General features: G+C 39.3%; 1 protein-coding gene across 1 annotated transcript in view; it reads right to left on the bottom strand.

Moving 5' to 3' along the window:
• Positions 1-1961: 1961 nt before the first annotated feature.
• The window catches only part of CCDC30 (coiled-coil domain containing 30), a 98933-nt gene continuing 82797 nt past the window's right edge, over positions 1962-18097 (bottom strand). Inside the window, 5 exon segments of the mRNA XM_033115461.1 lie at positions 1962-3061; positions 3409-3473; positions 8007-8121; positions 9943-10079; positions 13405-13546. Of these exon segments, the coding sequence (XP_032971352.1) occupies positions 2866-3061; positions 3409-3473; positions 8007-8121; positions 9943-10079; positions 13405-13546 (655 nt within the window). The 3' untranslated portion in view covers positions 1962-2865.

The following is an 18097-nucleotide window of genomic DNA, read 5'->3' as shown; positions in this document are numbered from 1 at the left end:
AGTAAATACTCAGCCCTTCCTTGAAATGAGGACACTAAAATTTTAGTTCCAGTTTTGCCACAAGCTTCCACTTTTGTCACTTCCAATTATTTCCGGTCGAGTAGCTAGAGCTTTTTAAATAGATCTGCTTATAAATCACATCCGGCTTCCCGTATTTAGGATAAAATCTAATTCCTTACATACAAAGGCCTACGTTACATTATCTGGCTGCCACCTACCTGGCCACATCTTGTATTACTTGCCCTCAGTTACTATACTCTGGCCTTTCTGTTCCTCAAGGTCACAGACGGATACAGTAGTACCCCCTTATCCACGTTTTCACCTTTCTGGGCTCAGTTACCTGCTATCAACTGCAGTCCAAAAATAGTAAATAAAAAATTACAGAAATAAGCAATTCATAAGTTTTAAATTACATGCCCGGTATGTGGATCATCCCTTTGTCCGGTGTATCCATCCTGTATGTGCTACCTGCCCATTAGTCACTTAAGTAGGGGTCTTGGTTATTAGATCAACTGTCAAGGTATGGAGCTTGTGTTCAAGCTATGTCACAATGCCTGTGTCATTCACCCTATTTCATCTCACGTAGGCATTGTATCACATCACAAGAAGAAGGGTGAGTACAGTACAAGATATTTTGAGGGACCACATTCACATAACTTTTATTACAGTATATTGTTATAATTGTTCTATTTTATTGTTACTGTTAATCTGTTACCGTGCCTAATTTATCAATTATTTATCATAGGTATGTAAAGGAAAACATAGTATAATATATACAGGGTTCGGTACTATCTATGGTTTCAGGCATCCACTGGGAGTCTTGGAACTGTTGACTGGCCAAAATAACTCTCCAGACAATCCACCAAAAAGTGGTTCATTTGAGAAAAGAAAAAGATACAAAACCACCACAGTAGTGTGGGAACGCACACCTCTGGCTGGGGCTCCAACTGACCACACACGTGCAAAAATAGAGAGCCCTCTTTCCAAGAAGACCTCTCTATATATGAATCCTTCCCTTGGGAGTTATCACAAAGTTTTAAAAGAAGTCAGGACTAGAGAGTGAACAAGGAGCCCAGCTCCACCCATAGTCCTCCCAGCTCTATGGTTAGTCATCTTAAGATACCAGTTCACTGTTATTAGAATGTATCCTCCTCGTTTAAGAGTGACTACTGTCCTCCCTTTAGGGCCTTGGTACTAGCTGTTAACTGTCTTTAATACTCTTCTAGATCTCAGTGAGGGTGGGGAGTGCTCCTTATAGCTCAAGTCTCAGCTCGGAAGTCACTGAGATGGGAACATGGCACCTAATCTAAAGTAGCCCTCAATCACTGGTTTATTTTTTTCATCCACTCACCATCCAAAATTATATGGTCAGTCTCCCCACCTCACCCCCGCCACACACACATATACCTTTCAACTTCATAGCATATTAACTGTATGAAAGCAGACGCTCCTTGTCTTCACAGATGTGGCTACAGTGTCCACTACTGAATAGCACATAGTAGGGATTCAATGAGTGGATTCAATGAATTGAGTGAAAGAAGGTGAACTTGGGCAAGGTTTGGAGTCACAGCAAGCATTCGGTATCATAGCTATTATTTCCTATACCCTTCGATCATACTTTCCAGTTCAGTGGCCTGAGAAGGCAAGGGTTGCACATAAAAATTCAGTTATATCTCAACTTATGGGGCTCTTTATTTCTGGTTACTTTCCCTCTCCCTTTGGTCCCCTCTCTATCTCCAGTTGAAGATGATGAAGGAAGAGGAGAATATGGGGGGAAAGAGGGAGAAAGGAAAGAAGGAGCAGCAGGAGTCACCCTGCAATATAGATTTTATACCAACTATTTTAGAATAAATCTTAAAAAATTGACAATGTCCAATGTTGATGAGGTTGTGGAAAACTAGTACACTCAAACTGCAAGTGAAAATAAATGAAAATATCTAGCATTTATTAAGCAGTTCCTCAGTGCAAAATACACGCTTCATTTCATATGGTCCTCACAACTCTATGGGATAGGAACTACTATTGTTCCCATTTTATGCATCAAGAAATTGAGGCTTAAAGAAGTTGACTGTAAAAACAGTAGTATGTTGATACTTTTTAAAAGGCAATGAAACAAGTGATGTACCAAAGCTCTGTAACATTTATCTTGTGAATTTGTTTTCTGGATTAAGAGAAGAAAAGAGCTAACTTCACAAAGACTTTCACCACAGCATAATCTTAATTAGCGAAAAAGTTGAAACTTGGATGTCAAATAACAAGAGAATTTATACAACATCAACATAATAGACTATCACGTGACTATTGAAAAAATAATTATGAAGAGTTTAAATATGGGACAGTGTTTCATGGTGATTAAATTTAAAATCAGACTATGAAAATACAATATAATAATCATTTAAACTATATGAATTTGAATAAGAACCAGAAGGGAATAACTCCAAAAGGAAAATAGTAGTGTTCAGTATGTGGCATTATAGGAGGGTGTTTTCTTCTTTTGAAAGTATTTGCTTTAATGTGATTATAGGTTTTTACTTTTAAAAAAAACAATACCCCCCCCAAAAAAAGTACCCATAATACTAGGAAAGAATACCGAATCAGCCATATATGTGTTCTGCTGAACAGAAACCTCTATTAAATCATTGAACTTAAGTCACTATGTTGATCAATACAAGGCATTTGAGGATATCAAACAAACGTGAGAAATCCATGTTTAGAACTGGTTTAATGACTTTATCAGCAATTTTGAAGGCTCCTGGCTGATGTCGAGTGAAGATCTGTCATAAGTCTTCTCCACATCATGTTCCACCTTCAGGCCCAAGTTTTAAGTTAGCAGCTTTGATCAGTCTGGTTTAGACACTAGTGACTTTATAGTTCTGACTTTTGATCTTGTTCTTGGACGCAGTGTGTCTCTTTCAGAGAAGCCACGTTTATGTATCCAGCTTTGGAATTCTGTGAACACGTAAGAGACTTGGGGAACTTGGGGTTTGCCACTTCTTCTGACTTACGTTCTTCAGTCTCTTGAAGACTTCCAGCTGACTGTGCCAAACCTGTTCCTGAAAAACTAAGACAGACCACGTGTGAGGACTCTGTGTAGATGGGGGTCTCTTGGCAGCACTTTGGGGTTACAGGGATAAGGCTTCAACAGGATTTCAGTTTTGACAACTGTCAAACACAAAGACAACCAAATAAAATTTACCCTGAACATATGTTTATGGATTATCTTCTACCTTAAATCAGGATTCTGTCAAGAGTGGGGGTAAAGCAGTGGTGAAGGGAGAAGGAATTGGAAAGTTTAAATACTAAATATGGAGAAAATTACCCCCACATGCTATGCTTTCTCAAGCCAGCAACTCAGGATTGATTAGGCAGCCATGACGCCCAGGCACATACATGACTATCTTTACTAACCTGGATCTTGGGAGAGGCAAGATTTTATTAAACACTTCAAATTCAGGGATGCCACTACTTGTTTCCTAAAAGGAAAGAAAGCATGAATTTAAAATTTTTAATGATAAACCACTGGCACTATAATTCTAGAGCTATGCTTTATATATATATTTTGGTTAATGCAATCCCCTCACCTCACACCTGTTAGAGGGGCCATCATCAAAAAGAGATGACAAATGTTGGCAAGGATGCACTATTGGTGGGAATATAAATTAGTCAGCCACTATGGAAAACAATATGGTTTCGCAGGAAATTAAAAATAGAACTAACATATGATCCAGCAATCCCATTTCTGGGTATTTATCTGAAGGTAACAAAATCACTGTCCTGAAGACATAGCTGTACCCCAGGTGCATTGCAGCATTATTTAAATAGCCAAGACATGGAAGCAACCTAAGCATCCACTGATGGATGAATGGATAAAGAAATTCACACACACACACACACACACACACACACACACACACACACACAATGGAATATTATTCAGCCATAAAAAGGAAGCCATTTGTGACAACAGGGATGGACCTTGAGGGCATTATGCTAAGTGAAGTAACTCAGACAGAGAAAGACATATGCTGTATGATCTCACTTATACGTGGAATCTAAAAAACCAAACTCATAGAAACATTGATTAGATGTGTGGTTGCTAGAGGTGAGTGTGGGGTGGAGAATGGGGTAATTATGTGAAGGTGGTCAAAAGGTACAAATTTCCAGTTATATAATGTACAACATGATGACTATAGTTTACTGTATATATTATAAATATATATTATATATTATATAAATATGTAAATATATATTATATATTTGAAAGTTGCTAAGGGAGTAGATCTTAAAAGTTTTCATGATAAGGAAAAAATTATAAGTATGTGAGTTGATGGATGTTAATTAATATTACTGTGGTAATCATTTTGCAACTTATGCATATATCAAATCATGTTGTACACTTTAAATTTACACAATGTTCTACTTGCATGTCAATTATATCTCCATAAAACTGGAAAAAGATGTAATCCTTATTACCTATAAAATATTTGGTAATTATGAATGTCATGCTTTTTATATTAACGCTTTCACTGCTATTCGGCTTTTTATATCTGCTTTTCTACATGAATTATCTCATATTAGATAAGTTTTCACTTAATATGCTGGCAAACATTTTCTGTCCCTTTAAACCATTAAACAGTACTTGTTTTGAGCTCTATGACTTTAAAACTCAAATACTCTTTCTCAGAAAAACATAGACTAATGCAGACCAAATTTTATATACACTTGATTTCCCTGAACTTGTACCTCAGTTTAACCTTTGATATAGATCACCAAGTTTCTGTGAGAAATTCTTAGTTATCCTGAAAGAAGTGAGAAGCTTCTACGAGGTTGGACAATTAAGTTGGCGAACTTGGTGCAATGATGTTGCTATACCTTTTTTATATCAGAGGAATCATTATGAATTTGTACCAACTAGACAGTTAACCAATTTTACTATTTGGAAGTGCTGAAAAGGCTGTATGATAAAGTTAGATGGATGACTGGAACTTTTCGCCAACAATTCATGGCTCTTGCATCACGACAATGCACCAGCTCACACGGCACTGTCTGTGAGGGAGTTTTTAGCCAGTAAACAAATAACTGTATTGGAACACCCTCCCTACTCACCTGATCTGGCCCCCAATGACTTCTTTACCTGAAGATAAAGGAAATATTGCAAGGAAGACATTTTGATGACATTCAGGACATGAAGGGTAATACATCGACAGCTCTGATGGCCATTCCAGAAAAAGAGTACCAAAACTGCTTTGAAGGGTGGACTAGGCACTGGCAGTGCATAGCTTCCCAAGGGGAGTATTTTTGAAGGTGACTGTAGTGATATTCAGCAATGAGATATGTAGCACTTTTTCTAGGATGAGTTTGCAAACTTAATTGTTATACCTCAGATATACTGATCTATTTGCAATACGTGACACTCAATCACTGAAAATCAAGAGACTTGAGAAATGTAAGCAGCAGCTGTGCGACCTCAGATACACAAGTATCATTTAACTTCTCTGGGTTTTATCTCCCTCTTGTGTAAAATAAGGGAATTGAATTGGAAAATCCGTAAGGTTCTAAATTTATAAACAATATTTAAGTTGTTTATTCCAATATATGTCAAGATGTTACAAGTTGGTATTTTGTCACACATGGAATATTGAGCTTGATGAGGCCTGACCCATGTGACATTTATTATCCTGATTTGAGGATAATATTGTGGGTCTTTTTTAAAAACTAAATTTATTGGAGTATCATTGGTTAAAAACATTATATAAATTTCAGGGGTACAGCATTAAAGTACTACATCTATATATGAGGTATGATAAAAAACTACAGTGAATGTTTAAATTAAAAAAATTTATTACAGTAAAAGACACATTGCCATTAATCCCCCTCAAAATACTCCTCCTCGCTTCAAACACACTCATCCCATCATTCTTGCCACTTTCTGAAGCAGTTCTGGAAGTCCTCTTTGGTGAATGTCTTTAGTTGCGCTTTGTGGCTGCGTCAATGTCCTGAATCATTTTGACTTTGGGGAAGAGCTAGAAGTCACATGGTGCCAGGTCTGGTGCTGAATGAACACACACTGTAATGTTTTTATTGGACACAGACAGAAATATACCAGAAGTGATGCATGAAACAGAGTATTGTCATGATGGAGGATGAAACAGTTTGCCCATTTCTCAGGCCGTTTTTTACGCACATTTCTTTTTTTCACCCCTCCTTTTACTGCCTCCCCCCACTCTGGTTCAAGCCTTGTTTCTAGTTGTGTAGGACACAGCTCCCTGGCCCATGTTGCTCACAGCAGCTCACCGCAGCTCACACCAACCTCTGGCTGCTCACGGCAGCCCAGCTCCAGGGAAAGCCATTGTTCACAATCTTAGCTGTAGAGTGCGCAGCTGACTGGCCCATGTGGGAATCAAACTGGCAACCTCCGTGTTAGGAGCTCGGTGCTCCAACCACCTGAGCCACCAGGCCGGCCTGCACATTGTATCTTAAATGCTTGTAAAAACACGAAAGAGGATTTCCAAAACTGCTTCAGAAAGTGGCAAGAATGATGGGATAAGTGTGTTTGTTCGAAGCGAGGAGGAGTATTTTGAGAGGGATTAACGGCAATATGTCTTTTACTATAATAAATTTTATTTAAACATTCACCATATTTTTGGATCACACCTGGTACTCAATTGTGTACTCAATTTCCTTCTGTTACCCTATGTCTGACCCCCTTTACCCTCTGTATTCCCCTCCCCACTCCTCTCCCCTCTGGTAACCAACACTCTGTTCTCTGTGTCTATGAGTATGAGTTTATTTTTCGTTTATTCATTTGTAATATTGTGGATGTTAAAGCTATTGGTCCTAGCGTATATTCCATTAAGGCTTCTAACTCAGCACCTAGGATGCTTATTCATGTATGTGTCTGTCCTTCTCTATTAGACTGGGCCTCTGAAAGCAGGGTCTATCTTCATACTCCTAGGACATAGCATCATTCCTGCAATTGATAAATGTTTGTTGAATGAATAAGTAAAAGAGTAAATGACAGGCAATTAAGAACGGTTGTAGCTCAAGCAAAGACAAAAACTACTGAGAATTAGGCTATATAATCTGACGGTTCTACTTTTGACAAAATCAGCAAAACATCTTACATGGCTTGGAAATAATCACCTTTCTGAGAGCAAACAAGATACAGGTCTTATGCTCATAGCAATAGTACCCAATACTCAGGTTCCACATGAAGTATCCTGGGAGGAAATGTCTAGCATGTGATACAAGCCAGGGAAGAAAGCAAGCAACATGTATCCTGGATTTAAAATGCAAATCTGCTTACTGAAGTCCCTCTTGCTGACTCGCTTAACCAACTAGACTCTGGACCTTGTCTGAACCTATACTACTGACCACATCTCTCTGGACCTGGCTACTGCGCTGCTTGGATTTTTGTAACATAATTGCTTGTCTCTGACTCACATATTCTTTTTAGGCTGGACTCCTTGCTAGATCAGACTAGCTTCACTTTCCTCTTTGAACTTCAGATTTACTCATCTCTTAGATGGAGCTGGAACAATACATGTTGAACACGGTTGTTGAGAATGAGGCATACATGTGAAAACATTTAACATTCATTCACTCTCAAATATTAATGCAGCACCTGTCCATAGATACAATGACATATGAGATACAAGCCTTGCCCTCCAGGATCTCACCGCTGAGTTGATAAGATAGAAAAGTAAAAAGGCAATGACAATATAGTGGGTTAAGGAAGAAGCTATGAGGCATATATAAATTGCTTTGGGATTGCAAAGGAGGAGTGCATTTATTAAAGCTGACCCAATGAAGAGAGAGCAAAGCTGGCCAAGGGCAGACTCAGGATCGGCTGCCCTCGTGTGCACCAATGAGATTCTTTGCCACAGTCCACCGTGAGGTCAAGTGCAGGCTACAGCTGCATGAAGAAGATGAAGGGAAGAGAGAACACAGCAACCTTAGCAACCTAAACTTCATGTTAAAAACCTGGTGGGAAGCACACATCTTACCTCTGCTCTGCGAATCTGGATGCTACTTATAATGCGCTCTAAGAAGCCAACCTGCTGTGTGAGCCGGAGACTGTTTTCCTGTAATTGCTTATTTTCTTTATCCAGGAAAAATATTCTAAGAACGGGATAAATCAGAGGCATAACTGAAAATTTCGGCATCATTACTAAAAACTCAAAACTATGTCCCACTTCCCACTTGTTCTGGGTCTTAGCCCACTGTCCAGATTGTAGAACTCTGGCAGACTAACTCTCATGATATTCCAAAACCAAGTAAAAATTAATGAGCTTCTGCCTGTATGTAGTCGTTAAATACAGAGAGCAGAGACATACTATGCACAAGAGTATAAGGCACTGTTCCAGCTCTTGAGACACTTAAGGGAGGATATGATCGCCTTTACGAGTGGGCCTGAAAAAATAGATCCTGCGTCCCTTCAAATACTATAGCTACACAGTCGGCATCTGGCTCTGATCTCACAGGTCACCCCACACTTTAGTAGTAGTAGCAGCAGCAGCAACAGCACAACCATTTACTGAGTATTTACCATGTACGTAGGCCCCGTAATGTAGCCACACAGGAAGCCCTTGAAGCTATTAGCTTATTTAACCCTTACAACAACCCCATGGAATAGGTTGTTATGAAGCCTATTTTACAGGTGAGGAAGCTGAAGCTCAGAGAGGGGAAGGTAACTTGCGTAAGAAGATGAACCCAGAAGGCCGTGGAGCTGGGATGCCAACCCCGGTCTCTCTGAGTTCTATGTCTGAGCTCCTGAGCACTGGACCAGGCCGCTCTCCACCTCCACAGTTCACAGGGCACCCGTGACAGTACAATAGTGTTGGTCAGAGATCTGTGTTTGAGTTCTGGTTCTCCCACTTGCTAGCTGTGTGATCCTTGTCAAATTACTAAATCTGAGCCTCAGTTTCCTCATTTGTGAAGTGAGGAAATATCCTATAGAAGAAACTTACTCTAAGGAAAACATCCAAGTCCAATCCAGGTGACCAGTGTGCGTGTCAAGAGGGCAAGACAGGAAGTTTATTAATGTTCAGGTAAGGATAACACGTCAATTGTGCTGGGACTGTCAGGAGCAATGACACCGCTTGCCAAGGGCAATGGATTATACAGAATATAGGAAAGGGTTGACTCAGATAGTGACAGATAATCGGAGACTCTCCAGGCCTGCCTGGAGCAAGGTGCACGCAAAGCAGTGGAAAGGAGAGCTCCAGTCTCGGCTGCTGAGGTTCATGCACTGCTCTCCACTGACTAGGCTGGTGGGTTCCTAACAGTCTGGACCTTAGCTTCTCACCCATCAAATAAGGCTCCCTCCTAAGACTGGTGTGAAGATTAAATGAATATACAGAGAGAGAGATTAGAACAGTACCTACTATAGAGTAACTGCTCAAAAGAGTGTTAATCATTATAGGTATTATTGGTGATACTATCTGTTAAGATCAACCCACTCTCTTTGCTCTAATTCTGGGCTCCAAGAAAACTTTTGATTGTAATGACAGTTTCTTATAGAGGAGAGAATGCTTGGGCTGGCGGATATGTGAATTCTTGTCTGCTGGGAATATTTCTCATTACAAATTAACACATTTTGTATCCTGTGGGTTTCGCCATTAGTATGAGCCTGATACTCTCCTGTTTTACCTTGATTCCATAGGTATCAAATGATAAAAATGAGTGTCAACACACACAAAGGAACAGGCCAGAATGAGCACAGCCAGGTCCTCAAGGAGGCAATGCCACCATGAAAGAGCCTACCTGAATGGCAGGCCCGCCTGCTCCATGATATTTTGCTCTTTAATTTCACAACTTCTGCCATTTGTATGAACTGCTGAAGACAGCAGACGGCAGAGCAAGAGTTATGAGATAGGCCACAAACTCAAAGGACAGCCTCTGGAACCATCTCTGGAACCATTTTGGCAGGACCTCACCTACCTGTGTTGGACTGAAGATATTATACATTTGTTGTCGTGGATCAATTCTTCTTGCTCTGTGAGCTGTTCCAGAAGTTTCCTTTTTTCTAGGAGCAGGATATCATTTTTGGCAGTGACCTGGTCCTGGAATGCCTTCTTCTAGATATAGAAAAAGTCCCCTAATTACCACAGCAGTAGAAAGTGTAAATTTAAGAGCATCAGCCTGTTTATAACTCTGATAGTAAATTTCCCTTATTTACTTTTTCTCTCCTGTCTTTTAGGCTGTTTTCACCTGTTTGTTGACAGTGTCAGCTAGATTGTTCTTCTATATATTTTGGTTATTTATGTCATGTATCTTGTTTGGACATTTACTCATGCTTTTGGGCTAACATTTAAAAATATCTGAGTGCTCAACTTCTAATAAGATCCCAACGATCTCATCTGTATTTGAACTCCATTAAGTATCAAATCACTAACAAATACAGCTGAATTCTCTGAAGCTCCAGATTGAAAAAAAATGTCCATATAATACATTTCCATCTGCTTTGTAGTTAAGAGTCTTTTTAAGGAAAAGAGTAGAAGATGGGAATTCAGCCACCTCACTTGGCAACCAGTGTCAGGAGCTCAGGTGGCTTGGCAAGTCAAGCATGTCAGCCAGGTACTGAGAATATTCTTGCAATGATGATGCTGAAACAATTTCTAGATGGACATCATGTTTCATGTTCTACCAACAATTACCCCTGAAACCAATACTTAGTGAAGTTGTAGCTAAAATGACAAAGGAGTGTATTTTGTGAAAAAAACACTTTCTTGTACTGAGTCAGTAGATATTAGTAAATATCACACTGTTATTGAGTTTAGAAGCCCACAAGTGTAGAATTCTCCTTCTCATTTCACAGTGACCTGTCAGTGGTAACAGGCAAGTGCTTTCACCTTTACGTATTTGTACTTCACCTGCCAGTGGTGGGAGTGAGTGGGGTGGGAGAAGAATAATGATCTCTGGGAAAGGGGTGAATCACAGGGCTAAGAGGAACAACTTTCTTTCCTTTAAATAATGTACTAATTAAGAGCATTCAGAAAAGATTGTCCATATATGTGGAATCTTAAAAACAAAAAAACAAAAACAAAAAACAGACTCATAGATACAGAGAACAGATTGGTGGTTGCCTGAGGCAAGGGTGAAATGGGTGAAGGGGGTCAAAAGGTACAAAGGTCATGAGGATATAATGTACAGCATGTGAGTATAGGTAATAATACTATGATGTATATTTGAAAGTTGTTAACGATGTATGGTGATAGATGTTAACTAGACTTATTGTGGGGACCATTTTGCAATATATACAAATATAGAATAATTATGTTGTACAACTGAAACTAATATAATGTTGTATGTCAATTATATCTCAAAAAGGGAAAGAAAAAAAAAGACTGTCCATCAAAGAGTTATAAAGAAGGAGACTACATTGTGTTCTGAAACAAATCATTCCAGATTTTAAAGTCTTTCATCCAGGACCCTTCGGTGCCTAATATTTATATTATTTAAATATATTTGTGGTAAGAATTGAGAATAAAAGGAGCCATCCCACAAATAACATTGTATGCAGTTGTAACTGGATTAGAAAGGAAATTGAATGGGGTAGGCTACTGGCACCCGGTCCTTTGGAAATACCATATTTCTTTGAACCAAAAAGTCAGGACATCTGCTCTAATAATAGTATAAAATATTTGAGGAAATCTGGTTTAGATGGTCAAATCTGAACAACAGTCAGAGGATTCAGCTGGCTCACTGTATATAGAGAAGGCTGAAGAATGAAGCTGAAAAAGGTGGCATTATTTTCTGGACACTTGGTGCTTAGAAATTGAGCCCATCTTTTATATGCTTAGGTCTCTGGTCCATGGGCCCTAAAATAGGTAAAATCTAGACCACCAGGTTGGTACCACTGTGGCATTAAAAAATATCATGTGGTCTTCTCTAGGCTAAGTATTTCCAATTCTAGTAACAATTTCTCTTGTGAACTATGTATCTACCAACTAACATGCTTCTAGGAGATTTTACACCAAAAAGAAGAAAATACAGCTATGAAAATTTATGTGCCAGGTATCACTTTAGGCATTTCATATTTTAATCCTCACAAAAGCCTGGTGAGGTAGGGATTTATTTCCAGATAAGGAAAATTAGATACAGGAACTTGCACAAGGGCACAGAACGATTAAGTGGCTGGGCTAGACTTTGCATCTAAGTCTGTCTAAGGCCAAAGCCCATAGTGCACGCTTCATGGCATTGAGCAAAAGGTCCCGTTACGCTTTCTTAGCCTCTGCTTATTTGCGATCGCCAGTGTCTTTCATGGAGACCTGTGGTTCTTTTGGTAGATGTATTCGTTTCCTAGGGCTGCCGTAACAAATTACCACAAATTGGGAGGATTAAAACAACAGGGATTAATTTTCTCACAGTTCTGGAGGCTAGAAATCTAAAATGTCAGCAAGGTTAGTTCCTTCTGGAGGCTCTGTGGGAGAATCTGCTCTATGCCTGTCTCCTAGCTGGTGGTTGCTGGCAATCCTCGGTGTTCCTTGGCTTGTACTGTAATCACTCCAATCTCTGCCTCCATCGTCACATGGCCTTCTTCCCCTGGGTATGTCTGTGTGTGTCTTCTCTTCTTCTTATAAGGACGTCAGTCACATTGGATTTAGGGTTCACTAAACCTATGTATAGTCTGGGAATTCTAAACCTGGAGTCCATAATAGCCCACGGAATAACTGAAATTACATGAATTATTTTGGTATCCTTGGCACAGAGGGATGGTACAATAAAAATTCATTGGGTGTGGAAATGAGCACTTCAGGAGTGAGGACAGAGTTTTCAAAATGCTGAATTGGGCTAAGGCTCTCAAGAAGGGAAAACATTACTGGCCAAGCCAGTTGCTCTCCATTTTGAATTTACGTAGTTTAATGATCTCAAGACCATTCTGCTTTGGACTCCACTCATCTGTCCCCTGTGTTACCTCCCCACACACCAGTAAGTCCCAAGGGCAGAAGGCAAACATAAAGAAACCATGGATATTTAGAAATAAGCTTGAAGGCACCGGTTAAGGATTAATATGGGAATAGCGATCACCTATTTTCACTGCCATTTAAATAAACAGAAGTTGGAAGCGAAATGAGTTCTACAGAAAGTAGGAATGAGTTACTGAGGGTGTTTTTGAAGTTTGATGGAGGGTGTCTAAGAAATGATATTTTCATTTGAAGGCAAGACACTAAAACTGGCAGTGCAGAATATTTTCAGTGTCCAATTTGGTTTAGCATCACTATGAGTCTTACATCCTTTTTGGCAGGGTTTAAACAATGACTCACATTGAAAGAAGTTTAAAGAAAAGAAATGAAAACATGGGCCATGAAGAGGCCACAAATAAATTAATAAATAAGTGGGCTTTTTCTAAACGATGGACCATCAGCATCCTCAGAGACTCTTCACCTTTCTTTTTCTCACCTTTGCTACTTGTTGTCGCAGTATTCCAATTTCACTTTCAAGTTGTTTAATTCTCCCATCTCGTAGCTCCACTTCATGAATTAAACGATCCTTGACTCTGTGAAACTTGGCTTTGTAATGATGATGTTTCTCATTATAGTTTCTGTAAAAGTAAATTTAAATACAGCCACACCTGAACACATTGAACATTTATTTGGCCTCCTCAATATGCACCTTTCTTGGCTTTCCTCTTCTTGCTTTGTCAGGGCCTGGCCCCAGATATGGATACACGTCCTGCCTCACATCTGGAGGACTTCTTGCCCCCGAGTGGGGGAATGGACCAAAGATAACCTCCTAAAGAACACCAGCTCTGGTCATCCCCATGGACTCAAGTCTCTGGCTTTTCTTGGTCTTGACCTGATGGTCATGGCATAGCTTTAGCAAACAAGTTTAATTTTGGAAACTCCTTGACTTCTGATCCCTGATACCCAAATTCTGAATCCTGCTTCACTGATTCAGTCATTAATTTTAAAGTTTCTAGGTCTTGATTATACCCTTGGACAGTGATGTAACCCACACAATCTTGTCTATTTTCCAGATAACTGGGTCGGCTCTCAGTCCTTGCTTTGAGTTTGGACTTCTAAATGCCAATTCTATATAGGTCTCTGCTCAAGACTCTTACTCTCATTCTGACATAAATCTGACTTACTGCCCATAAGCACATGAAAAGATGTTCAACATTATTAGCTCTTAAGGAAATGCAAATGAAAACTACAATGAGATACAACTTCACATCCACTAGGATGGCTAAAATCTAAAATAAAGATAATAACAAGTGCTGACAAGGATGTAGTGATATTGGACCCCTCATACACTGCTGGCAGGAATGTCAAATGGAGCAGCCTCTTTGGAAAAAGCTTGGCAGTTCCTCAAATGGTTAAACATAGAGCCATATGACCCAGTCATTCTACTCCTAGGAGTATACCCAAGAGACAGGAAAACATATGTCCACACAAAAAGTTGTACATGAATGTTCACAGTAGCACCATTCACAATAGCCAAAAAGGTGGAAACCCAGATTTCTAACAACTGATGAATAATATACATAAACAAAATGTGGCATATACATACAAAGGAAATGGTGACACATGGTAAATTATAGAAAATTTGGGAAAAAATTCAACTCCCAATATGATCAGTATTATACTATTGTTGTACATCCTTCTATCCTTTTTATAAGCATCTTTTGTTTAAACATTGTCTACATTAAAATTTTTTATGCTCGGGGGTGGGGGGCGGTTAGCTCAGTTGATTAGAGCGTGGTGCTGATAACACCAAGGTTGCCGGTTCGATCCCCACATGGGCCACTGTGAGCTGTGCCCTCCTTTAAATATATATATATATATATATATATATATATATACACACATATATATACATATATATACACATATATATAAACACTCTTTTCATTGATTATATCATAATCATTTTCCCATGCTGTTATCTAGTCTTCATAGCCACCATCTTTTATAGTTGTAATATGTTCCATCAAGCAAATGCATTATACTTGACCTAAAGAACTCCTACTGCTTGGTAGTCAGGCTTCTTCCTGTAGTGTCATGCATGGGTTGAAGAGTATGTTTATGCTGGTGAGGGCTTAGAGACTTCCCTTGACATTGCTGGCTGGCTATTTGGTACACCTATGGGTCTGGTAAGTTCTGTTGGGCAACTTGCCCGGAGAACGTTTGGATTTTTTAAGTTTATTTTTGGCTTTGTTAACTACTAGCACTATAAGGCAGCACAATACTGATGTTTTAAAATTTAGGGACAGCTTTTCGCTTATGTGTAAGTAAAACCAGATGGTCTTTCTATTAATTTTACTTCAAAGAGACAAGGAATTTGTTCCTCTGGAAGAGTGGTTGGGAAAACATGCAAAAAATAAGCATTGTCTGTAAAGGTCAGGGCCGGGATCAGGGGAATGAAAACGAAAATGAACCTAGAGTTCTGGCAGTTCCATTTCTTTCCTATAGCTGTAGTTTGCAACCCTGCATCAGAGTCACACAGGGAAGCTTTTAGCAGAATATTGATCTCCATGTCCTATCCCAAAGATTCTGATTTAATTACTCTACCTTGGAGCCCAGGCATGTGCAGCAAGGGTTAGGATTCACTGTCCTAAACGCTATGGACAAGTAACATGGGGAAATATTCAGCCTCACTAGCCAGCAGAGAAATCCAAAACAAAATGACAATTAAGTAATTTATGACTAAAAGTGAGCATTAAAAGTCACAGCATATGTTGAGCAAAAGAAGTTCAGACACATATGCAGTATGATTTCACTTAGATGAAATTTTAGGAGAGACAGAAATTAGAAGAGTGGATGCCTGGGAGGGGGCATGGGGAGCAGGAGATACAGATGGGCTGCAAAAAGGTAGGAGAAAACTTTAAGGGATAATGGAAATGTTCTGGACCTTGATTGCAGTAGTAGTTAGGTGGGTGTATACGTTTGTCAAAACTCATCAAATTGTACATTTAAAATCTGTGCACTTATTATATTTAAGTTATACCTCAATTAAAACAAAGACTATTGGGGGAAATTTAATCAGAGCCCTCCCCCCAGTAGCAGCACCCTATGCTAATGAGGATGTGGTGAAATCACTACTATTATATCATAATGGCAGAAATTTTTGATAGGATGCTTCAGAATGTTTATGAATACATTTTAAGATCCAGAGTTCCAGCTTTTTTATTTGTTTTATTTTGTTTTTTAATAAATTTTATTGGGGGACAATGTGTTTCTCCAGGGCCCATCAGCTCCAAGTCATTGTCCTTCAATCTAGTTGTGGAGGGCGCAGCTCAGCTCCAAGTCCAGGTGCCGTTTTCAATCTTTAGTTGCAGGGGGCGCAGCCCACCATCCCATGAGGGAATTAAACTGGCAACCTTGCTGTTGAGAGCTCACGCTCTAAACAACTGAGCCATCCGGCCGCCCCTCTGGAAACTCAGCAGCAGCTCATTGTCTTCAATCTAGTTGTGGAGGGCGCAGCTCACTGGCCCATGTGGGAATAGAACCGGCAACCCTGTTGTTCAGAGCTCGCGCTCTAACCAACTCCGTCATCCGGCTGCCCCCAGAGTTCCAGCTTTTTTATCAGTAATTCCACACCTGGGACTTATTCTATAAAACTAATTTGTAAAATGAAAAATATACATACCAAAATGTTTTTTCAGTGTTTCTTTGAATAAAAATATCAATCATAGGACCAGTGAGTAATTTTTAACTAAATTAGACTTGTGTTGGTAGGGTTGCTTCCAGCAGGCCTAGAATTTCCCTGAGCTATTTTGCTCAAGTTCTTGCTTGGCGCTGACCACTCAAGGAATGAAATATATTGATTACAACAGCGTTGCTTTGTAACCACAGGTTCCAAGGAGTTTCATGGCAGTTTGCACCAGCTTGTCAACATAGTTTATCTATAACAGTAAAACTGATTTGCACCCCATCTCCATGAGACCCCAAAAGGCTCCGCTTTTTGAGGCTGGCTACACAGCAGAAATATGTGGACATGACCAGCAGAAAATGAAATAAAAAAACATGTCAGTTGAGACTCCATTTTGGGATCCCGGCTTATGAGGTGTTTACTGCACATGTTGATGATTCCTGACTGGAAAGAAGAGGTGCATCCAGGATATGGCCCTTACCCTGGGAGGACCTCTGGCTCCTGCCCAAGGGCTCTGGACTGCCTGCTGAGACAGCCATGGGCTGTATGCATATCCTGACTCAATTCTGTCACGATATTTTGTCCTCCTGCAATGAGCATTGTAACCGGGGTTCTGTTAGTTTTCTTTAGCAGTCAAGCCTGTTTAACTGGCACTGTTCGTGTAAAGGCATATCAACTTTATGAAATCTAGTTTTGCAAAACTAAACAAATTCAGACTGTAGCAACAAAGCACAGTGCTTATGAGATGATATAAAATTTTATCTAACTATGATAGTAAAATCATAAAACTCTGAAACCGTTTATTGACAGAGACAAGAAGCGAACATGGGAGGGACTCTGGGTAAGTTTTCTTTCATTCAAAAATTTGTTGTTTCGTTATTTGTGAAATGAATAAAAAACGTAACTGCCTAAAAACCAAACGTCATTTTTACCTTTGGAGACTGATATTGACCAAACATCATATATCAGTGTATCATATATGTGTGTGTATATATATATATATATTAGATTCAATATCAATTCATTTGGCAAACATTGTGGCATTTTATATACTCTAAATCTAACACTTCATTCTGTCACCTTGCTCTAACAGCAAGATAAAATGTAGAAAGAGCACTGCATAGGTTTTTAGATGACTGAATTCTAGTCTAAGATCTGTAAGCAGCATGAAATGAACCACACATACTCCACTGACCATGGTTTCTACATGTCTCAGTGATATTATGTCCAAAGCAAGATAATGATACTAATGACTCTGAAACTTACTCTCAGCAGTAAGCAACGGTTTTAAAATCATTATCATTAATGCCATCAACATAGTAGGTAAGAACACAAAATAATAAGAAACATCAACCTAAAAGAAATTAAAGCAGAAGACTACGGAGCTGGTAGCAGAGAGGTGGGTCATGAAAAAAAAAAAGAAAAATAGATATAATAATAGCTGTGTGTTAGACACTGTTCTAAGTAAGCACTTTACATTTATTTATTCATTTATTTCTCA

Source organism: Rhinolophus ferrumequinum, chromosome 9 (genome assembly GCF_004115265.2).
Source record: "Rhinolophus ferrumequinum isolate MPI-CBG mRhiFer1 chromosome 9, mRhiFer1_v1.p, whole genome shotgun sequence".
NCBI classification, from domain to species: Eukaryota; Metazoa; Chordata; class Mammalia; order Chiroptera; family Rhinolophidae; genus Rhinolophus; species Rhinolophus ferrumequinum.
Note: the sequence above shows the minus strand (reverse complement) of the source record. Positions and strands in the feature narration are given on the sequence as shown.